The 24841-nt window shown below is 37.9% G+C and overlaps 1 protein-coding gene across 5 annotated transcripts in view; it reads right to left on the reverse strand.

Annotated features, from left to right (window-relative positions):
* The window catches only part of ppp4r4 (protein phosphatase 4, regulatory subunit 4), a 186495-nt gene that overhangs the window by 21331 nt on the left and 140323 nt on the right, over window positions 1-24841 (reverse strand). For all 5 annotated transcript variants that reach the window (XM_087989669.1, XM_043697169.2, XM_043697170.2 and 2 more), the window contains 5 exons: window positions 16311-16458; window positions 10449-10593; window positions 5404-5445; window positions 5220-5294; window positions 1153-1204 (listed from right to left, as the gene is read on the reverse strand). In XM_087989669.1, the coding sequence (XP_087845795.1) occupies window positions 1153-1204; window positions 5220-5294; window positions 5404-5445; window positions 10449-10593; window positions 16311-16458 (462 nt within the window). The remainder of the gene's footprint in view (window positions 1-1152; window positions 1205-5219; window positions 5295-5403; window positions 5446-10448; window positions 10594-16310; window positions 16459-24841) is intronic.

Genomic DNA, 24841 nt, shown 5'->3' on the forward strand with positions numbered 1-24841 from the left:
GATGTCAGTATAATACAAACTACACTGGACCAAATTGTAGATCCAAAATCCACACCAGTGCATTATTTGTGTAACTCAAGATAACTTGCATGAGTTGATTTTTCACATGGGTGGAACTTTGCAAATGAGTATGAGGTTTTTGATGACAATATCTGAGAGAGGACACAAAATATCGAAGAAGCTTGTAAACATCATGTTTTAACATACATTGGATATATTCAAATTCCCTCTGAGAAAACAGTGGAATTTCCATAATCATGCTAACAATTCTCTGCAAATTCTGAGCCATCTTAACAGTTAAGCTGATGCAAGTTAGAACTTGGTTAAGATAACTGATGGATATCATGATTGGGGACAATTACCAGCCTGTGTGGCTGCTTTGTTTATCTTATACATCCCAATACCTTGTTAGCTTTCTTTTGTTTACCATTTTTTGTCTCCCCAGTTATCTCCACAGGATGGCATTAATACCATAAGGGGAATTTACCCATACTGTTTAGCAACAGTAAAGCTCTCTCCACTAATACAAAATACATTGCTTTACTGGAGTTATGTTTTTTTCATATTCATTCTGGGATGTGAACCTTAAAGACAAACCTGCCACCTGTTGTCTGTCTATGTGCCCTTGAAAAGACTGTAGTGATTTAACTTTATGAACCACTGTAGTCTGTGAGATATAGTTACACCAACAATGCTGTTAAGAAGTTCAGGATTTTGACCCAGCAATAGTGAAGGAATAGTAATATAGTTGCAAGTCAGGATGTGTGTTACTTGGAAGGGAACTGACAGTGATGATATTCCCACTTGCCTGCTGCCCTTGTTCTCCTAGATAACAGAGGTCATATGTTTCAAAAGTGATATTTGAGGAAACCTGATGGTTGCTGCAGTGCATCTTAAAGATGGCTCATACTGCTGCCATTGTGCACTGGTGGTTGCAGAGGGAGAGAATAGTTAAGGTGGTGTATGGGGTGCTGCCTAAGTGAAGGACAGTGATGGGCGTCTTAAATGTTTTTGGAATTGCAGGGATGAATGATCTGGCTTTGAAGAGTTAGGTGGTGAGTCAGTATATAAACTTGACAGAATATAATACTTCTTTCATAATAGTGCTGCTTTCAGCAAAATAATGTTTATAAATTTTGAGCAAAAACTCACGCAATTTCTTTTCATTCATTAACTTGCTTTCTCCTCGTTTTTCCATGTCTTCCTGTTAAATGAAATATTAGCATGCATCTTTTAAAATTCTTAAGAGTATAAAAATAATATGAAGAAAAGGTTTACACATAAAAATATAAAATATGTCATGACAAAGACATTCAAGTTATTCCTATCATATGTTCTTTGCCATCTTAAAATAATGCTTGCAGTATTAATCCCTCACATCAAAAGTGATTAAGCAAAACTCTAAGCAATCTCTTTCTACTACTTAACCTTGGAAAGCTGTTCTCGAAAGACAAAGCAGATGTTTGTGGAGCTTTACAACTCTGTAACAGGAACAGCTTTTCTCATTTACCATTAGCTCTTACTTCTGTTGTTCCAGATCTGCTCAGTAATTTATTGGTCCAAACCGTACAATGAAAATAATGATAAAAGCAATCAGCTCTCAACAGTTAGGGTGCAGGAAATCTAACAGCAACCTCTGGTCTCCATATGCACAACTATACATGCAAATCCAGATACCACTTTAAATGGCACCACCCACCACAAAGTATGTCATTGCTGCTCTTGACCATAGATGCAGCATTCAATAAATAAATACAATGGTGTGAACCTATTAGATCCGTCCACTAGTTCCCTACTAAAAAATACCTAAAGTTAGAGCTTGTGTATTCAGGAATGATTTTTGAACAGTGTGATAAGTGTGCAGTTTTGGTGAACTAACCAAAGGAAGGAACATACATGCACAATGGTAAGTGCAACATAAGTTCAATAATGTAACTCACAGGGTGAGGGAATTGTCCGATGAAGACAGATTAAATAAATTAGGCTTATATTTCATTTTGGGGATTTATGAAAAAAGAGGGGTGAATTAATGTTCCTGAAGAACTTTATAGATACTAAGAAAAAGTTTGCTTTGGCTGGAGAATCCAGCACAGTGTCACAGCATCAGAATAACATGTCAGTCATTAAGTGTGACGATGAGCAGAAATGTCTTCAGTTAAAGAACTCTGAACATTTGGAATTTCTGGTGCTCACTGAAAACAGCCAAGACAAAAGTTAACACATGTTATGGGTATTAAGAGAATTAAGGAAGACAAAGATAGTGAGAGGAAGTGGAAATAAGTTAGAAAATAGTTCATTTCACCTCCAATTTCCTATATTCTTATATATAATTATGGTTGAATAATAGCTTTGGCTAAGAAATTTGAATTTTAAACATAAAAGCCTTTTCTCTCAAAGAAAACTACTGTCTATTTTAGCCTTTTCTGTTTTTTTCTCCCTTAATCCCATCCATACTTCCCAATCTTTATTTCACCTTCTTGAATTAAGTTCCTGGTTTGAACTTCCTGACTTAGACTTCTTGCATCACAATAAATATTCTTCAATCTGATTAGTTGAAGAGCTTTCTCATTTCTTTCGCTGTGTATAGGTGACCAAGCTCATTGAGTACGGTGGCTTGAAAAGTTGCTGGATTAGAGAAAGTCTCCATTTACAGGCTCAAACAGATTGTAGGCAGCTATCAGTCAGGGGCATGGCAGGCACAATCCTTTCACCAGTGAGAGCAAACACCAGGACTATATTAATACTATGAGTTTTTACCCATTTTAAACATGTAATTGTGGCACATTATCAAATATGTGGGGAAATAAATAGCACAATTTTGAAAAAAGTGTCCATTTAACAGACAAGATGATGTTAGATGTCTTAAAAAGCATGAAAGTGGATAAATCCCCAGGAACTGATCAGGTGTACCCTAGAACTCTGTGGTAAGCTAGGGAAGTGATTGCTGGGCCCCTTGCTGACATATTTGTACCATCAATAGCCACAGATGAGGTGCCAGAAGAGTCGCAATTGGCTAATGCGGTGTCACTATTTAAGAAAGGTGGTAAGGAAAAGCCAGGGAACTATGTAGACTGATGAGCCTAACATCAGTGGCGAGAACGTCGTTGGAGGGAATCCTAAGGGACAGGATTTACGTGTATTTGGAAAGGCAAGGACTGGTTAGGGATTGTCAACATGGCTTTGTGCGTGAGAAATCATGTCTCACTAACCTGATTGAGATTTTTGAAGAAGTAACAAAGAGGATTGATGAGGGCAGAGCAGTGGATGTGATCTATATGGACTTCAGTAAGGTGTTTGACAAGGTTCCTCGTGATAGACTGGTTGGCAAGGATAGATCACATGAAATACAGGGAGAATTAGCTTGAAGGTAAAAGACAGAAGATGGTGATGGAGTATTGCTTTTCGGATTGGAGGCCTGTGACCAGTGCTGTGCCAAAAGGATTGGTGCTGGGTCCACTTCTTTTTGTCATTTATATAAATGGTTTGGATATGAACATAGAAGGTACATGACATCAAAATAGGGGGTGCAGCGAACAGCAAAGAAGGCTATCTCAGGTTACAATGGGATCGTGATCAGATGAGCCAATGGCCCGAGGTGTGGCAGATGGAGTTTAACTTGGATAAATGTGAGGTGATAAATATTGGAAAGGCAAACCAGGTCAGGACGCATACACTTAATGTTTAGGTTCTGAGAGTGTTGCTGAACAAAGAGACCTTGGAGTGTAGGTTCATAGTTCCTTGAAAGTGGAGTTACAGGTATATAGGACAGTGAAGAAGGCATCTGGTATGCTTTCCTTTAGTGGTCAGTGCATCAAGTATAGGAATTGGGAGGTCATGTTGCGACTGTATAGGACATTGGTTAGGTTGTTATTGGAAAACTGCATATAATTCTGGTCACCCTGCATTAGGAAGGATGTTGTGAAACTTGAAAGGGTTCAGAAAAGATTTACAAGGATGTTGCCAGGGTTAGAGGGTTTGAAATACCTGGAGAGTATGAATAGGCTGGGCCTATTTTCCCTCAAGTGTCACAGGCTGAGAGGTGACCTTCGAGATTTATAAAATCCTGAGGGACAGGGCTATGTGAATACCCAAGGTCTTTCTCCAGAGGGGTGGAGGAGTCCAAAACTAGACAGCATAGATTTAAAGTGAGAGGCAAAGATTTAAAAGGGACCTAAGGGGCAACCTTTTCACACAGAGACTGGTGTGTGCATGGAATGAGCTGCCAGAGGAAATGGTGGAGGCTGGTACAATGGCACCAGTTAAAAGACAACTGGATGGGTGTATGAATAGCATGTGTTTAAACTGGCCAAATGCTGGCAAATGGCACTAGATTTATTTAGGATAGCTGGTTGGCATGGACAAGTTGGACCAGAGGGACTATTTCCACGCTGTATGTCTCTATGACTCTTGGATTCTGAAATCCAAATACATTCCAAATATCTCATACTGCAACTTTCAGTTCATCAGAGAGGCATAATGCATTGCTTAGAAATCCATTAAGGCTTTGAGTAGCAGGCTGTTGAGGTAAGTGACTGTATACAGCATCGTGTACTACACCTGAGAATTTTCCTAATGACAACTGTTAGATCCATTGATTGAAAAACCATTATAGTTTACTGCCAAAATCCACATATCCTAAATGCATTATGATGGATTGCTCCACAATCTGAAATATGTAATGTTAATTTATATCAATGTAAGAATGTTACACTCTCTAAATCTGGCTATGAGAAAAGTGTGAGAGGATTGTAAAAAGTAATGATAATATCTTGGAGTCCAATGAGCCAGAACATGTTATAGCAGGTCCCCCAACTTTATCTATCATCAGTTAGATTTGTCCTACATTCTTCTGCTCAAAATATTTTCCTAAAATAAAGTTATCAAAAGTGAAAGGTGTTAAACACATAGGGGGGCAAGTCGGACCTGAATAAAGAAGGGAAACAGGATTTCTCCTTGACCATGGAGAATAACACTATTCCCCAAGAGGGAACATTCTGCTCAAGTAACCATCACATATGGATAAGGCAAGAAAGTGGAGGTGACAATGATCAGATCAGCTATGATCTCACTGAATTCAACTATTCAATTTTTAATATTCACAACTCCTGTTACTTTTGCATTCTGAAAAATCATACAAGATTAAAAGATATATTTACAGATAGCATGAAACATAATGTAAATCTTTAACGAACAGGTACAAACATTTCAGCAGACATTACCATTTCTAGGAGCAAATTTTCTTCTTTTTCCTTCTTGTGATCCAGTAAGTCTTTTTCTTGTAACCTTTTGGGAAACTGGAGGAAGAAAAAAGTCAAATACTCCTTCATTAGTAACTGAATTGCTTAATTTATTTCTGGAATAATCATTTGTCTGGAGAAAAGCTATAGCAAAATGCTAACTTACAGATTCCGTACTCGTTTCCATTCGATCTAATTCCAACGTAATCTAAAAGTAACAGCAAGAGAGTGTTGGTAGAATTTGAAAGGAGACAATAGACAAAAAAGTGATTCAGTTCTAGAATGTTATCGGGAAATTCTTGGTTTTTTCCATTCAGATTAAGACATGCTAAATAACCTAACCATTAAATTTCTTGAGGATGAAGTAATGCTGGTAAAATAGCATTCGAAAGGAGATTACTTTTAGAAAGAATATCTTTAGATCACAGCAAATATGCCATTCTTTAAGTGTCCAAAAATCCTTTAAAAATGGGATCGACTTATATGTTCAGTCTAAAAGATGAACTGCAATTGTGTTGTAGTCACTATTTGAAATATGAAAATAAACATAACAACTGTCATTCACATTAATGAGACAGTTTATTGAAATAATTAATTATATAAAAATACCTGTAACCACAATCAGAGCATTTTAACACAGTTAAATTCACTATCTTCAGCATCGGATATAAAGATTTCATCCAAATCACTTTGGCTATGTCATCATCTTAAGGATCTCACTCAAAATCAGATTTGAGGTTTGGCTTTCATTTCCATTTCTCCACAAATCAATTTATCCTTCATCTGAATTGAATATTGCAGAATTGGATATTCTGCACTGACAGAACAATCTGATGACACTTTCTGCATTAATAGCACCCCTTATTTTGATAACCAAACCACACAAAAGGCATTAAATGGGGCTGATGCATTTTTCCATTCTTTGTTATTTTTGTTTCTCCAAAAATTCCATTCAGCACCCTCATAATCCTCGAATAGCTTGTCGATCTAAAGGATCAAACTATGGATGTTAGAATCCTGAGTAATAATTGTAATCTGGACATTATTTCTTTGCAGGCACCACTTGATCTCATCCATTATATGATATGAGCATGTTGCACGCTAGCAAGCTGCATATATTAATAACCATGACATTTATTCCACACATTATCCATCCATAACTTTACTCATCATCAACATACACAAAAAAAAGTGCAGGGAATTTGATGTTTAGCATGGTTGTATGTTTGAAAGTCATCACCGGTTTCATTTTGTTCAGGTGGTCATGCAGACCAGTATCACTATCAATGTAGTCTTCTCATTTCTTGTAATTTTCACTCAAACTGTTTCAAATCTTGACTTTTTGATTATGATTTATTATTGTCAAATGTACTGAGATACAGTAAAAAGTAATTTTTGCATGTTACACAGGCAAATCATATTTTACATAAGTACATCAGAGTAATAGAACAGAATGCAGAACACAGTGTTATAGGTAGAGAAGGTGCCGAAAGATCAACATAAGAGGGGTCCATTCAAAATTCTGATAACAGTGGGGAAGAAGCTGCTCTTGAATCTGTTGATAAGTGTTTTCAAAGTTTTGTATCTTCTGCCTGATGGAAGAGAGTATAACTCAGTGGGAGGTGTCCTTGATTATGTTGGCTGCTTTGACCAGGCAGCGAGAAATACAGACAGTCAATGGATGGAAGGCTAGTTTGCGTGACGGACAGGGCTGCATTCACAGCTCAGTAATTTCTTATGGACTTGGGCTGAGCAGTCATACAGTCATAGAATCATACAGCTCAGAAACAAATCCTTCAGCCCAACTCATCTGCGCCAACGGACATCTCAATATGACTAGTCCCATTTGCCAGCACTTCACCAATATGCCTTGCTATTCATGTACTCATTCAGATGCCTTTTAAATGTTATAATTGTACCCATCTCCAACACTTCCTCTGGCAATTCATTCCACACACACATCAATCTCTGCATGAAAAAGTTACCTATCAGGTCCTTTTAAAAGTTTTCCCTTCTCACCTTAAACCTACGCCCTCTAGCTTTGGATTCCCCCACCCTAGGAAAAAGACCCTATCCATGTCTGTCATGAATTTATAAACCTCTATAAGGTCATCCCTCAGCCAGGAAAAAAAGCCCCAGCCTAATCAGCCTCTCCCTGTAACTCAAACCCTCCAGTCCAAGCAACATCCTTGTAAACCTTTTCTACACCCTCTCAAGTTTAATATCCTTCCTATAGAAGGCAACCATAATTGTTTGCAATATTCTAAAAGTGGCTTCACCAATGTCCTGTATAACTGTAACATGTCATCCTAACTTCTATACTCAATGTTCTGACCAATGAAGGCAATTGTGCCAAATAACTTCTTCACCACCTTGTCTACTTGCAACTCCACTTTCTAGGAACTGGGCTCCTGCATCCCAAGGTATGTTTGTTTGCCAACACTCCTCAGGACCCTATCATTAATTGTATAAGTCCTACCCTGGTTTGCCCTACCAAATGCAACCTCTCACATTTATCTAAACTGAACTCCATCATTCCATCTTAGCAATTTTGGTCTTCTGTCACAACATTGAGCTGTTTTGTCTCATAAAATGCCAACACCAACTAGCTGGTTGAAATCTTAATTGGTCTGAGGGCTTCATATGGGTCACATATTAGTTCATATCGATATCTTTTTAAAAGCAATGTGAACTTCCAAATAATGATTGCAAGGATAGTACTCCAAAATTTTGTGGTTCAAGATGTTTACTATAATGACATGAATAAAGGCCTAAGTAATTAAACACTATTATTGTTGGCAATTTACACTTTAAATTACAGAAAGTATTACCTGTTTTGTTTTAAACACAATTGCAAAAACACTCGACTAGTACATGTAATACTGTCTTTTAAGTGAATATTGAAACTTCTGCTCTTCTTGTTTTTATCTAAGTGATAATATCTAGCTTGAGAACTGTGCTTTGTAGTGAGAATGTTACTGGAGATCTTCCTTCTGGCATGAGCTAGTTAAATCTTGCAACTTCATTTTAATTCTTTTGAATTTGTGTTTTTTTTAAATGCAAGCTTGAGCTTCCACACACATTCTGGTAGGTTGAACCACAGAGCCTTGAGACTTGTAGATGCTCTCCCTCTAGGTGTCTGGCAAACTAAACTGTTTCTGATAATCACTGATGTTTTAGGAAAACCTTATAAACTTCGTAATTGTACCACATTTAAATGATTGTAGGATGATGATGATTCTGACGATTTTGAAGACCCATTCTAATGCATGTTTCTCAATATCAGGCCACAGGCTGGTCCCTGTTCTGATGTGCATTTGGTCTCAGACATTGACTACTATTTCCTCCTATTCTAACATCAGTTCTTCATCGAATTCCTTTGCTACAGTATGGTTATTTGACAAGCTAGTAAATGTTATGACTTCTAGTTTGAAAACAGCGTCATACTTCAATACTTTTAGTGAAGGAGCCATTTCTGTTTCTCACTCACTACTACCATATTAAGTTTGCTCTTTTAATAAAAGCAAAATACTGCTGTTGCTGGAAATTTGAAACAAACACAGAAGAAGCTGGAGAAACTCAAATGGTCTGGTACCAATTGTGAAGAGTTAACATTGAGTCCAACATGATTCTTCTTCAGAAAGTTCCTTTGCAACAAAGCCTGTATCATCTGCTTGATCCCATGTGCAACTTACAGCATAAATCAAGTGAAATATGATTTGATATGAAAACTTTAGGTAGACTATAAATGTGAGTATAGCATTTTGCAGTTGAAAATAAATAGTCAACCAGAATTTAATTCTGAAGTATATGCAAAAGTATGATATTGATAAAATGGAACCATCTCATAGGTGGGGCCGACCTAAACACAGCAATCTACAGTAAAGTGCATTCTAAACTTAGAAGCTAACAATTTCCAGAAAAAAAATATAAATTTTCAAAAAGATCTTTTTTACTTAATTTTAGGATAAATTGTTTCTATTATATACTGGTGTGAACAGATTGCAACAGGAAAATAGTTTTGTGACCACAAACATATGGTATAATAGGCAAAATTCTGCTGAGACAGGGTATTTCATGGTGTGTTCATCATTCTGACTTGTTCCAGCATATGTAGGTTTTAAACATCTTGCCAACAAAGCTGCTGGATGTATATGCTGCCAATTGTGTAATGGATGGAACAAGGCATTTCAGACACAAATGTTTGTGAATCTCCTTAACCAACATGATTACAAGGTTAAGGATAGTGAAGTAAACAAAGAAAGCATTGAGTTGGTCGGTGAACTAAAATAGCTGAATTCTATGTTAAATCAGGAATAGAAGGGCCAAGTGAGAAAAAAAAAGAATGGATTACGGGAGAAAGGTTAAAAAAGAAAAGCCAAAGGAAAAGAAAGATTAAAGAAATGATAAATTTGATAATTTTAACATTTCTTAAAACAATTCACAACCTGAGGAATGAGGTGTTACATTGTCAATCTTCAGTTTTTGGGCAAGAGTAATGGATGGTCATTATCAAAAACGATTACGTTAAAAGGTTACTTACAGTGATGATTTCAAAACTTGTTTATTTCTGGTGAATTTAATTGAATACTAGTCTGTTAGCTCAGTTGGCTGGACAGTTGGCTTGTGATGCAGAGTGATACCACCAGCATGGGTTCAATTCCCACACCGGTTGGGTTACCATGAAGGATTCTGCTTCCCAACCTCTCCCCTCACCTAAAGCATGGTGACTCTCAGGTTAAACTACAATCAGTCCACTGCCTTGAATGAGGGAGCAGCCCTATGGTCTTGTGAGACTATGGTGGCTTTACCTTTAATCGATAATTAATGTGCAAACGCTAGAACTTCATGAAAACCAAGGCCAAAGTTCGTGGCGAATCTTGTAGCTATTCATAATTCATAGGACACCTCTACCTCTACACAAGTTGCCGGCCAACTTTTGTATTAATAACAGAATGCTTAGATTCTATCATTTTTTACAGCAAAATATGCCCACTAATAGCTAATTCCAATATCTTATATATTTTTTAAATATTAAAGAATTTAGAAGCGAGTTTTGAAATATATTGGACATCTAAAATCAGATTCACTTTTCTTTCAAATGATCCATTGATTTAGTCAAATAGAGAAAGTTACCTAATCTCAATAGTAAAGCTTTAACACTGACTGCAGAATTATCAATTACAAAAATGATATAAGAAATAAACATACAATTCTCACTATTGCTGTGACATCTTTGTCCTTTTCCTGACAAAGTAATTTCCTAACACAAAGCTCTAGCTGTTGAAGCAGGTGTTTGTCGGCAGGCAGTTTCAATGCAGACTTCAATTTTGGCAGCATGTAACAGAATTTAATCCTGAAAAAGTAAAAGTAAAACAATAAATTGAGAGTTACAGTACAATATTATCGTGAGTTCTTGTCTTAAAAAAATGAATTTTCAAAACACTGAAATCTATTAAAATGCTAGCTCCACAATACAAATAACTCCTACTTTTTTTCTATTTATCAGTTAAGCCATCAAATGGACATTTTCTTAAGAGATATGGTCAAGGTATGTTGAGATCTACCATCATACATTTTTCAAAATATAGTTGTGCATTTGGTTTAGGGAAGGGGTTGAGGATGATGAAGGCGATCGGATAGAATAGAATGGGCACAGGAAGTTGAAATGATTACACAGACTTTGCTGCTGATTTAGATTAGGGTTAATGCATAAGAACATCAGTGGGAGGGCATCTGCACTAAGCTGCTAAAACAGATAATTCATGATTCTTTTTAAATACTCAAACCTGTGATATGTAATTAATGGTGTGCAATTTATCATCATTAGATGTCAAACCAGAAATTGGAGTTGGGGAATTTATTCAGGATCTACAACTGTATTTACACGGAGTGGATGATGCATTCTAATGAGTCTGTCCAGGCACCCACATTCACAGCTGCATCAGCCACAAACCTAGAATTAGCGCAGCACTTCATTTTTTAAGTTGGCTGCCTGTAAGACACATATTCAAGTCCATTACCATACTTAATCCACGGCTCACTAAACTGTCAAAAATGGTACCAAATTGAATTGTTATTCATCTGAAATGGAGCAGATATTCTGTCTCAATCAGGAGATTTGTATTTGCAGAAGCCAGGGAAGCCTTGAGGAACCCCAATCTGTGCTGCAGATTAATATGTAAAGGCCATAAAATTTGCCAGTCAATTCCCAAGCTTAAAGCACATAATTATGCAAAGATGGATAGTGGATCATAAGATTGGACAGAACATAAAGAACTGCAAAGAATGGCTAAAAGATAAGAGTGCAAGGGAAGTAAGTTAGCGATATAAAATAGATATTCATTGTTTTAATAAATATTTCAAAGGAAAAGTTAACACAGTCAGCTTTGGCTCTATAGAAAGTGAGTTTGGAGAATTAATAATGGAAAATAAAGATATGGTAGATGCAATGAACAAATATTTTGCACTGGTCTTCAATATAGAGGATTTAGTAACACCCCAGAAATAGCTGTAAAACATCAGGAAATGGATGGGAATGAGGAATGCAAGAAAATTACAATCACAAGGGAAGTAGGTAGTTGAAACTGCAGGTTCAGAAGTCTATTAGGACCAGAGGACTTCATTTTGGGACCTTAAAAGACATTGCTAGTGAATCAGTTGATGCATTGGTTTTTATTTTCAAAAGTTCTTTCGATTCAAAGAAGGTTCCATTACATTTGAAAATAACACATTTAATTCCTTTACTCAAAAATGGAGACAGAAGTCAGGAAACTACAGGTTTGTTAGGTTACCACTTGTCATCAAGGAGATTTCAGAAACTGCTTCTCGTAATTTTATCACAGGGCACTTAGAGAAATCTAAGGTAATCAGGCAAAGTCAAATAGTTTTGAAAAAGGGAAATCATGTTTACTGAAGTTTGTTGAAGTAAGATGTACACTGAATAAAGTGAAACCAGAAGGTGTACCATCCTCAGATTTCCATAAAGATCTGGCAAGATGAAACATTAAAGGTTTTTGAAGAAAGGAAAAGCTCACGATATAAGGATTAACATGTTGGTTTGAAAAGATTAGCTACCAGGAAACAGAGTGGACATAAATGGGCAATTTTCAGGGTGGAAAGATCTTATGAATGGTGTGCCATAATATCTGTGCTTGGACCAAATTTTTATAGCTGGAAATGTGTTGCTGGAAAAGCGCAGCAGGTCAGGCAGCATCCAGGGAACAGGAGAATCGACGTTTCGGGCATAAGCCTGTTCCCTGGATGCTGCCTGACCTGCTGCGCTTTTCCAGCAACACATTTCCAGCTCTGATCTCCAGCATCTGCAGACCTCACTTTCTCCTCCTAAATTTTTATAATTTGTATTACTTGTGAAAGGTCCAAAGATATGGTTACCAAATTTGCTAATGATACAAAAACAGGTAGGAAAATAAGCTATGAAGAGGAAATAACAAAGCTATAAAGTTATAAAGATAGTTAAGTGAACGAGCAGATGGATTCTAAGCTAGTAAAGTGCGGAATTGACAATTTTTGCAAGGAAGAATAAAAGGAAGCAAATTGGCTAAGTGTTGAAAGGTACAGTGCTATGAGATGCAGAGGGATCTGGATGTCTGAGAACCTGATTTACAAAAGGTTGATATGCAGGTACAGCAGGTAATTAAGAAAGGTAATAGAAAGCTATTACTTATTGTGAGTGGAAGTAAATACAAAAGTCAACAATAATCTCTCAGTCCAACTCATGCAAGCCAATCAAGTTGCTGAAACTGAGCTATTCCTACTGAGCTGCATTTGGCCCATGTCCCTCTAAACTTTCCCATTCATATGCCTGTCCAAATGTCTTTTAAATGTTGTAACTAGCCATGCATCTATCACTTCTTCTGGAAGTTCATTCCACCTATGAACCAGCCTCTGTGTGAATCCCTTTAGTTTTGAAGTCCCCAACCCTAGAGAAAAGACCTTTGCTATTCACATTACGTATGCCCCATATGATTTTACAAACATCTGTAAGGTCATCCCTATGCTCTAGAGAAAAAAGTCCCAGCCAATCAAACCAGATCTGGACACAACACTCCAAAAGAGGCCTCAACAACATTCTGTACAACCTCAACATGATGATCCACCTCCTATACTCAATGTCTAATCAATGAAGGTAAGTGTGCTAAATGCCTGCTAACCACCCTCTCTATATGTGATGCAAACTTCAAAGAATTATTAACTTACCCCTAGATCTCTTGTTCTACAACATACCCAATTCCCTACTTTTAAATGTATAATTGCTGCTCTTGCTTGCTTTAGCAAAATGCTATAGCTAACATTTATCTAAATTAAACTCCATCTGCCATTACTCCACCCATTGAACAATATCACTTTGTAATCTTAGATAACTTTCTTCATTGCCCATTATATCACCAATTTTGACATCATCCGCAAATTTACTAACCTTGCCTTCTATATTTTGGTCTAAATATTTCAAATAAATGACAAACAAAAGTGGACCCAGCACCGATCCCTGTGGAACACTGCTGATAACAGGCCTCCAGTTGGAAAAACAAGCCTCCACCATCACTCTGTCTCCTGCCATTAAGCCAGTTTTGTATCCAATTGGCAAACTCACCCTGAATCCCATGTGATCTAACTTTATTAATTAAATCTATCATGTAGAGTCTTGTCAAAGGCTTTACTAAAGTCCAAATAAACTTGGGCAGCACAATGGCTCAGTGGTTAGCACTGCTGCCTCACCGCGCCAGGGACCCAGGTTCGATACCCACCTTAGGTGACTGCCTGTGTGGAGTTTGCACATTCTCCCTGTGTTTGCTCTGGGTGCTCCGGTTTCCTCCCACATTCCAAAGATGTGCAGTTCAGGTGAACTGGCCATGCTAAATTGCCCATAGTGTTAGGTGCATTGTTTAAGGGTAAATATAGGGTAGGGGATTGGATCTGGGTGGATTCTCTTCGTAGGGTCGGTGTGGACGTGTTGGGCTGAAGGGCCTGTTTCCATACTGTAGGGAATCTAATCTAAACAACTTCTACCACTCTGCCCTCATTAATTTTCTTGGTTATTTCCTAAAAAAAACTCAATCAAGTTTTTGAGACATGATTTCCCTCACACAAAACCATGCTAACTATCCTTTATCATTCCTTACCTCTTCAAATGTATATAAATTCTATCTTTCAGAATCAATTTCAACAACTTACCGACCACTGAAATCTGACTCACAAGTCTATAGTTCTCAAGCTTCTCCTTACATCTTTTCTTGAACAAAGGCACAACATTAACCAGTCTCCAGTCATCTGGCACCTCACCTACAATTACAGACGATGCAAATATTTCTGCAAGATTAACAAACCCTCCAGTCCTGGTAACATCCTTGTAAACCTTTTTATAATTCCTCTCCAATTTAGCCATATCCTTCCTACAGCAGGGTGACCAGATCTGTAAACAGTACACCAAAAGTGGCCTCACCAACATCCTGTACAACCATAACATGATTTTCCAACTTTTACATCAGTGGTCTGAGCAATGAAGGTAAGCATGTCAAATGTCTTCTTTACCAATCTGTCTACCTGTGATACAACTTTCAATGAACTACATACCTGAACCCCTATGTCTCTTTGTTCTACAACACTTTTCAGGGCCCTACCCTGTGTAAAACCTACCCTTATTCATCATACCAAAATGCAAAACCTCATATTTTGCTAAATTAAACTCTATATGCTTCAGTTACAAAGGACATTAGTAAGATTCCATCTGAAGTGTATCAATCTCATACTGCAGGAAAGGATATAAATGTATTGAGAGTACCTTAGAGAAGGTTTAGAAAATTAATACCGGGAATAAAGGGTTGTCAAATGGAGCAAGTTTGGACAGCCAAGACTTGTACCTTCTACAGTTGAGAGAGTAAGTAAATTGATTGAAACTGAATATCCTGATGGGCCTTGATGCGGCGGATATCGAAAGGATGATTTCTCTTGTAGGTAAACTTAGAACTAGGCCCACTGTTTAAAAATTAGGGGTTGCTCATTTAAGATAGAGAGAAGGAGCTTTTTCCTTCCATGCAGAGAATGACTTTTTGGAATTCTCATCCTCAAAATGCAATGGAAGCACAGATTTGAATATTTTTCAGGTACTGGTAGACAGATTCTTAATAAATAAGGTGGTGAGTGATCATCAAAAGGAGGCAAGCATGTGGATTAATGACGTCACTGATTGGCACAGCAGGGTCAAGGAGCCAAGTGGTCTATTGCTGATCCTAATTCTTGCATGCTCATATATGTACTGGCAATCATCTCTAAAGAAATGAACACATTCTTAGAAAAACATTTCCACTTGGGTAAAGGAGAACCCAACTGTTTTCAATATTTAAAAGGTTTTCTTGGTTGTCAACTGCTTAGTCTTGTCAATTCCCACCATTCTCTCAGCTCACTTTACGTGGTCAGCTCCAGGAAACTCAAAGCATTGAGAGCTAAAGGTGAAATCTAGGGTTGAAAGTCAATCCAATTGCCTTTAACACAATCAAATGTCAGCCCATTGGTGTTTCTCTTGCACCAATGAACCTACTTAAATTATGTAAGGCATTCAGTGGGATCCTGCTGGCTACGTGATCACATCAGCAATTCTAGCTATGTAGCAGGCTGATTAAAACTCCCCTCAATGGTTCTGTAAGTCCTAAGCCTCACTGCCCAGCATCATTAAACATGTAGGCGGCTACCCCAAAATGTTTTGAACCAAGTACTAGTCATTACATCAAATTTGTTTTTGGCCGTTGCAATATTAACCTGAACGATGTGAAATTTTGTGCAACACTTTAACGACTCCAAAAGGTTGAAACAACATAAGTTTCACTTCTCACAATCTCAAAGACCAGTTATGAAAAATAAACTTCACAATGATGCAGAAGGGAATGTGGAGAAGATAGTTATTTCTGCCACTGAAAGAAATTCTGACAGTATCAGGTTGTATCACACATTGTAACATGTGCTTTTCACTTTTGCAGTTACAGAAAAAAACCCATTAAAACCTGATACCAAGCAACAAGCATACAACATGTAGTGTTATATTGATAATTTACTCACCTTACATTTGGAACAGGATCATTTGAAAGTTCAAGTACAGGCAGGAAAAAGTATTTACAGAAGAAAGCTTTTGAAAACAGATCCATGATGCATTCACAAGTGTCAAGAAACCTTAACCTGTTCCAACAACTTTTTCCTTGACCAAGCTCTGGAAAACAAAAGTATAACGCCTAATAATCAAATAAATGTTTTTTTCTTTTTAAGAAGTACAATATATTTTGTGGTTTCATTACAGTCTCTCCTTTTGTTAGAAAATATCCACATTACAAGTAAGCAATCATGTGTTAAATATGTGGGAAATTTGAAATGAAAATAGAAAATTGTGGAACAATACAGCAAGACAAGTAAAGAAAACAAAATACTAGTTTAAAAATGCTTCAGGGTTATTCACCCAAAATACCAATAACTTGTCTCTTCTCTTTATAGATGTTAACTCAGCTACTGCATATTTCCAAAACTAGAAGACATACTTCAGACTTACACGTGGCAAATTTTAGCAATGGTACATGATAGAATATAGGCAAAATAATGCCTGTCTGAATGAAATAAATCTTCGAATTAGCTGGTACACCGTAGGAACATCTGCACCATTCAAGCTTTTTTGGATGGGTATTAAATATAGCCCCAAAGTTTTATTCTCCAATTTTTCTGTGATAGTTGCAGGTATGAATGTTTAATAATTTTTCAAAATATCAATTAAGGAAAATGTTCTGTCGAAGCCTTTACTAATAATTTTACTATGCCTCTTTCAATAATGATTAAAAATAACAAAGTCATAACACATTCTACAGCAAATTTTGTGAATTTATAATTAGAATAATTGCCTCTTAAGGTGTTAGTCTACCACAGGAGTAGAAAGTAAAATTTGTGCTGAAGGTTCATAAGAGACAAAAGAATGAGGGGGTGAATTTACTAGCATGTGATAAACATTGAACAGCAAAATGACTCTGTCAAAGTCCATCTCCAAAGAATAATGCATTTTTAAAATGCAGTCACTGCTACTATGTAGGATCCGTGGCCACCAATTTGTGCACAGTAAGTTTGCAGGAATGGCACTAAGATAATGACCATAAAATCTATTTTTGTAATACAGTTACACAGTCCTTTTTCCGAAATCCTCAGGGTCAGTTGTTTTTCGGGATTCATAATTTTATATTTTGGAATAATGGCATTTTCACGGTGAAATTTTAAAAATGACTGAACAGCAAACCCACGTGTGACTAGTACGAGCACTGAGACACAATTGATGCCTGCCAGTGCTGGGCCACGCTGCCACGTCGCATCTGAGTGACATGGGTCAAATAGGTGCGGAGTTGGGTCACCTGTTCGTACGCCAAACAATCTCGTTATGCAGAAAAAACCTTCATGAGAGAACTTTGGATTTTGGAGCTTTCCGGATTTCAGAATTTCGGATAAAAGATTGTGCGCCTGTATTATTTGACAAATACCTAATGGCCAGGAACTGGGGAAAAGTCCTATGCTCTGCTGCAAAGTAGTGGCATGGAATCTCTTGCGATTCTGAGAAGGAAAATGGGGCCACACAATGGTTCAGTGGTTAACACTGCTGCTTCACAGTGCCAGGCACCCCAGTTCAATTCCAGTCAATCCTGTGGAGTTTGCACATTCTCCCAGTGTCTTTGTAGGTTTCTTCCCACAGCTCAAAGATGCGCTGGCTAGTTGGATTGGCAATGTTAAATTTCCCTTAGTGTCCATCGATGTACATGCTAGGTTGATCAGCCATGGGAATGCAGGGTTACATGGATATGGTGAGGGGTTGGGTCTGGATGCTCTTCAGAGAGTCAGTGTGAACTTGATGGGCTGAATGGCCTGATTCCACAATGATGGAATTCTATCTCTGGAGCAAGCGTTTAGTTTCTCATTATAAAATGTCACATCTCGCAGTGCAGCAATGATGCCTCACTCCCTGAGCACAAGAGTGTCAGCCCTAATTTTAATGTTTGAGTACTGTATTGGGCCTTGAGTCCAGCAACTCAGAACTAGGAAGTAAAGCCAATAATGCAACTAATGACCCACAGCAAGAGTTAGGCTAAACAGAAGCATTAGGTTATCTGCTCAACCCTCAGTTTTAACTGATTGATGGGGAAAAATCTTCTGATGCCCATTTAACACTAATGCAAATAGCACTTCTGGCATAATAATAACAATATAAGAAGAGGTAGCATTTCCTCTCCACCCCTAATTTCCCAGAGGGCAATTTAAGAATCAACATTGGCTTTTTGGGTCTAAAATCACGTGTAGGCCAGACCAGGAAAGAATGGCAGTTTCCTTCCCTAAACGGCATTAGTGAACCAAATAGATTTTCCCAACAATCAACAATGGATTCATGGCTCTCTTTTGATTCTTAATTCCATATTTTTATTGAATTCAAATTGCACCATCTGCTGTGGCAGGATTTGAACTCAGGTCCCCAGGACGTCATCTGGGTATCTGGAGTAACAGTTTAGCAATAATACCACTATGCCATCACCTCTCTAAAGTCAAATATCAAACACCTAAGATGAGATGAATTCCTGCACCTACTTCACATAAAACAGAATTTTTCAGGTAAGGAGTTTCACATTAATTTGAGAGAGACATAAAGAGTCACTTGTATATTCAATTATAAATTAAAAGGTACACATTATAATCATGCACTAAATGTGCTCAAACGTATAGAGTAATGGATTAATCAGCTGCAGAATATACCTCTAATCTACAAAATAAATGTCATTTAGATATGCAAAAAACAAAAAGTGAAGTTAATAATTACATAGCAACAAAAGCAGTGAAGGCTAAATATAATAAATCAGTACTAAAACAGTATTGGGACTATCAGACGAAGAATGGACGCACAAAAATGCAGGTGTAATCAAAGCTTTGGAATACGTTTCTTTTAATCCTAACAATTGCTTCCTCCAATGTTTTCACAAAAGTAAGCTTGAGTGATAATCGTCAACTCACCCAAAATAGATATTCCACAAGTAAAATCACTGAATGAGATGGGAGCCCTGCATGCAGGCTGAGAGGGCACACAACAAAGAATGTGAAGGCATCCAAAAGATTATCACTATGAAAAAACTTCCAAAAAGCATTGTTGGTCAAATCCAAACCTGATCATTGTGAAGAGGTAAGATACTAGTGGAAGGGTAGGAAAGAATAATTACTCATTACGGAGTTTCACTGAAGTGGGAGACAGTGACAAGCATGAGGAAATGCCAATAGCTTGCTATTGGGATTAGTGAAAGTTCTCACTTGTACATATAATTTGGGCTCAGAAACTCAATACGAAGTGGTCAAGTTATCTGATGATACTAAACTAGTATCATCAGATACCAGCAATGAAATCAGTAAAATAGTTGAGAACTGAATGAATGAGTTGGACAAAGTAGGTACATGAGTAGATTAATAACTAACAAAATTTAATGGGGACAAGTTAAATATACTTCCCATTGGTGGATAAAGAATGCCATACACACTATCAGTGAATGGCATTTAAATAGCAAGGGATAAGCTAAGAGAGACCTAGCAATGTTAGGTGACTAGATGATAGATACTTTTATTCAATGTGAGACAATAAAAAGCCAACTAATTGATAGATAAATTCCAAACTGGAATGCAAGTCAGAGATTACAATTAAACTGTACAGTGTGCTGGACATGTACTATGTCTAAATGTGGTTTTTAAAAGACAAAAGAGACATTGAAAGTGTTGGTGGTCACGAAATTGACCTCCAATAGAAAAGGTCAGATTTGAGGAAAGCTGCAAGAAACTTATGCTTTACTTCCTACAATGCATTGCCGATGCTACTTATTACATAAAATTGTTTTTCACCATGTTGCTTTTTGTTCTTTTTCCAATCACCTAATCTAATTCTTGACCCAGGAATCAAAGGGAACTGTTTCTATCTACTCTGGTTAGGTACCCATTCCATGTTTTTTGAAGTTAAAAAATCACGCAACACCAGGTTATAGTCCAATAGATACATTTGGAAGTACAGGCTTTCGGAGCGCCGATCCTTCATCAGGTAGCTGGGAGTAGCCTGGTGTTCTGTGATTTTTAACTTTGTCCACTCCAGTCCAACACCAGCAGCTCCACATCAAACAAATTACTCAATCTTCTCTAAGGGGAACACATCAGCTTCTCTAATCTATCTACATAACTGAATTTACTCATCCTGAGCATCCTTGAACCGCTTCCCCAAAACCTTCACATCCTTCTTGAAGTGCAGGGTCCAGAATTGAACACAATATTTCAGTTGATGCCAAACTGAAACTTTCATAAGGATGCATCATAATTTTTGTTTTCAGTAGGTTAACAAGATCGGCAGAGATTATTTAGCCCAAGCAGGCGTTCTCACGCTATCATCTCAAGTGTCCCTCATTACCAGGCACCATGGCCCTATGACCAAGACCATAAGATATAGGAGCAGACATGGCCATTCATGCCCATCGAGTCTGCTCCAGTCAACAAGATCATGGCTGATTTAATTATTGTCAACTCCACTTTTCTTCTTTTTCCACATAACTCTTGAATCCCTTACCAATTATAAAAAATGTCCCTTTCAGCCATGCAATCAGCCTCAGTTAGAGACAAAAAAAAAACAGCTGTAATTCAAGGTAGACATGCAGGAGGCTGGAAGAACACAGCAAGCCAGGCAACCAGTCCTTTGCCCTGAAGAAGGGTTACACCTGAAACGGTGACTTCTTCACCTCTTGATGGTGCCTGGCTTGCTGTGTTCTTAAAGGATCCTGCTTGTCAACTACAAAATCAGCCTCATTAACCCTCTGTGGTAAGGATCTCGACAGATACACAACCCTGTAAAAGAAGTGATATGAAGGGGTATAGGCCAAAGACAAGAATATGGAGGTAGGTCACATTGAATGGTGGGGTTTGAGGGGCTGAATGGCCTACTCCTGCTTCTTAAAGCATCTGTCATAAATGACAACATTCTTATTGAGATTATGCCCTCAGGTTCTAGACACTCCCACGAGGGAAAACAACCCTTCTGTGTCTACCATGTGAAGTTCATGAAGACTCTTGTACTTTTCAGTCATTCTTATATGGTCAAATGCGTACAGGCCAAATCTACTCAATTTCTTCTCAAAAGACAGTCCCACCATACCTCGTATCGGTTGACTGCAACCTATCTGGATCACCTCCATAAACAACATATCTTTCCTTGGAGAAGAAGCCCAAAACTCTTCTCAGTATTTCAGCTGTGATCTGACTAGTCGCTTGTATAATTTTAGCAAAATCTATCTACTTTTATACTCCGTTTTCTTTGAAATCAAGGTCAACATTCCATTTGCCTTCCCTATTTTGGATGCTAGCTTTTGTCATTTGTAGACAACAGCTTCCAAATCCTTCTGTTGTTCAGCTTTCTGGAGTGTTTCTACATTTGAATTATAATCAGTTCCTCTGTAAAGTACATATCCTCACATTTTACCACATTATATTCCATCTGCTAAATTTTAGTCCACCCATTTAACTGTCTATATTCTTTTACTCTTTGGTTTATTCTTCCCACTTGCTTTCCCACCTGTTTTTGTGTCAATTGCAAATTTGGCAATGGAATTCACTCATCCTATTGTCTCACTCGTCACAGTCAGAAGTACTGGCCACAGCAAGCCTTCTGCGATTCTTGGCACCAGTACCATTTTTGAAGCCTGCCATGCATCCGGTTAAGCACTGGCAGCCTGCAGCTGCCCTGCACAATTCCTGTCAATTTCTTTTGATACGTCAGATAGCAGGAAATTGGTACCTTGCTTTGCTAATGGGAACTTAGATGGCCTGGAGGACACTGTGTGTGTGCAGTCGCAGTCCATGGAACATGCCCTGAGATGTTGGTGCCTAGTATCCAAGGAGAGGGGTACCTGAAGAATCAGCAGCAAACTGGAACCACTTAGACATTCATGTCAGGAATTGTTGCTTTCTAATTTCTAACCAATTAGTAGGAGAATGGGAAACTACATATCAATAAGGAAAGATTATACAATAATTAGGATGCTAATGCACGCAAATAAACCTCTTACCACTCACGAGCAAGAATCTTACCTTGCCTTTCAACATCTTATTGTAAAATGGGACTTTTTACATTTGCAGTAAGGAGATTCCCAATCTCTCACAATGATCCTAACTTTCTTGCCAATGTCCAGACATTCAGTGGCTGGGAAAACTTAGTCCTATGCCTCCATTTATAAAACCCAAATTTCCAAATGTCTTTTGCAGCACTTTCTCAACTTGCTTTGGCTCCTTCAGTTTGCTGATTCCTGATGAAGGGCTTAGGCCCAAAATGTCGATTCTCCTGCTTTTCAGATGCTGCCTGACCTGCTGTGCTTTTCCAGCACTACACTCTCAACTCTTGGCACCTTCAATGATTTGTACACCTCTATACAATCGCAACATGTATTTTATATTGCCTCTCTTCATACTTCTGACCAAAATATATCACCTCACACAGTCAAATGTCCTCTCAACATTCTTTCTCCTCTCAGTTCAAAACACATCAAAACTCTTTCATTATCTGCAATTTTGAAATTAAGCTCTGTATTCTCAAGAAGACGTTGTCTCACGATGCAGTGGGAGCATCCCTATGCTTGAGTCAGAAACTTCAGGCTTGACACTCCAGGACTTGATAGTCAACCATGACGTGTTCACAACTTGGCCAAACTGGTTGACTGTCAACCTATAAACCCTTCCAATATATGCCAATGACAGCTAATAAGATAAGGAGAATTCTTGGTTAGCCATGTGACAGAAAGAAATTGGAGCCTCTACCACCTTTATTGGTTGGTCTGGATTACAGCATGCTTTAAAAACATACATTGTCATTGCAACCTAGCCTCCCTGGGGAGTTGATCAGATGATGCAGATTAAATTGGTGCCAACAACACGTGATTCCATCCCTGTTCTGGCTGGGGTGGATTCAAGACGCCCTTCCTACCTTAACCATTCTGGAGATAGTGGCATTCAGACTTACATCTGCCTTTGGGCAGTTAACTTAAGAAGACACCTAAATCTAAAAAATATATTTATTATAATCATACAGACGAATCCTCAGGACAACCCAAAACATCTCACAACTGATTAATGGCAACTAATAATTTCACAGCTTATTAATCACTTTTCAACTGTATACACAGCCAATTAGTGCAAAGCAAATTCCCATGAAGAAAATGATTACTAATGTGCTTTTTTGAGTAACGTATAAATGATTGGCAAGGAAAAAAAGTGAACAGTCCTGTTCTTTCACCATTTGGTCTATTATGTTCCATCGATTAAGTCAATAATTGACCTGATACAAAAGTTCACTCTCATTTATTATAGTTCAATGCCAGTATAGAAATGCAGTTGGGCTTGAAACCATAATGCTATGATTCAGAAACCATAATCTAGCTAGAGTAGCAGACTTGAAGACTTTGGAATATACTGGAGTACACATTTAAAAGCTGAAACGGAGAACCACATTGTACTTCTGGATAGATGAACTAAAACAGGCTGAGATATTTTCAACCAATTGTCAATAGCACAGGAATTCCCTTTTTTAATTACTGATGCAGGGCCTTTTTTGTGTGCTGCTGCAAATTGCTAAAAAATGTGTTGTTAACAGTAACCTGTAGTCATCATAACTGACAGGCATACCTTCTCTTCCTTGTTTTGTTGAGGTAAGATGCTAGAATTCACAATAACTTATTCTCGACACAAGTGAAGAATGGCTGTGGGGGGGATAAGAAGGGATGAGTATTCTAAGATGGATGGCAAAAATGATGAGAAAACAGAAAATAGACAGAAGTGAGAAATAAGAAAAAATAAATATTAGACAAATTATTAATCAGATTGATGATTGGAAAGATTGCAGACAACAATATTGTTGGTAGTTGAATGATACTTGCAAGGTTTGTGAAGGTTTGTAGCTCAGGTTGAGGTTTAGGGTGTAGGTTTGCTCACTGAGCTGTAGGTTTGATATCCAGATGTTTCATTATCTGGCAAGGTAACATCATCAGTGGCAACCTCCAAGTGAAGCGAAGCTGTTGTCTCCTGCTTTCTATTTATATCTTTCTCCTGGGTGGGGTTCCTGGGCTTTTTGTGGTGATGTCATTTCCTGTTTGTTTTCTGAGGGGTTGATAGATGGCATCTAGATCTATGCGTTTGTTTATGGCGTTGTGGTTGGAGTGCCAGGCCTCTAGGAATTCTCTGGCATGTCTTTGCTTAGCCTGTCCCAGGATAGATGTGTTGTCCCAGTCGAAATGGTGGATTTTTTTCATCCGTGTGTAGGGCTACGAGGGAAAGAGGGTTGTGTCTTTTTGTGGCTAGCTGGTGTTCGTGTATCCTGGTAGCTAACTTTCTTCCTGTTTGTCCTGCATAGTGTTTGTGGCAGTCCTTGCATGGAATTTTGTAGATGACATTGGTTTTGTCCACTGGGTCTTTTAAGTTTGTTAGTTTTTGTTTGAGAGTGTTGGTGGGTTTGTGTGTTACTAGGATTCCGAGGGGTCTTAGTAGTCTGGCTGTCATTTCTGAAACTTCTTTGATGT

This window comes from Chiloscyllium plagiosum, unplaced genomic scaffold (genome assembly GCF_037043375.1).
Source record: "Chiloscyllium plagiosum isolate Xiang-an unplaced genomic scaffold, Cpla_swu_hap1 HiC_scaffold_8, whole genome shotgun sequence".
Lineage (NCBI taxonomy): Eukaryota > Metazoa > Chordata > Chondrichthyes > Orectolobiformes > Hemiscylliidae > Chiloscyllium > Chiloscyllium plagiosum.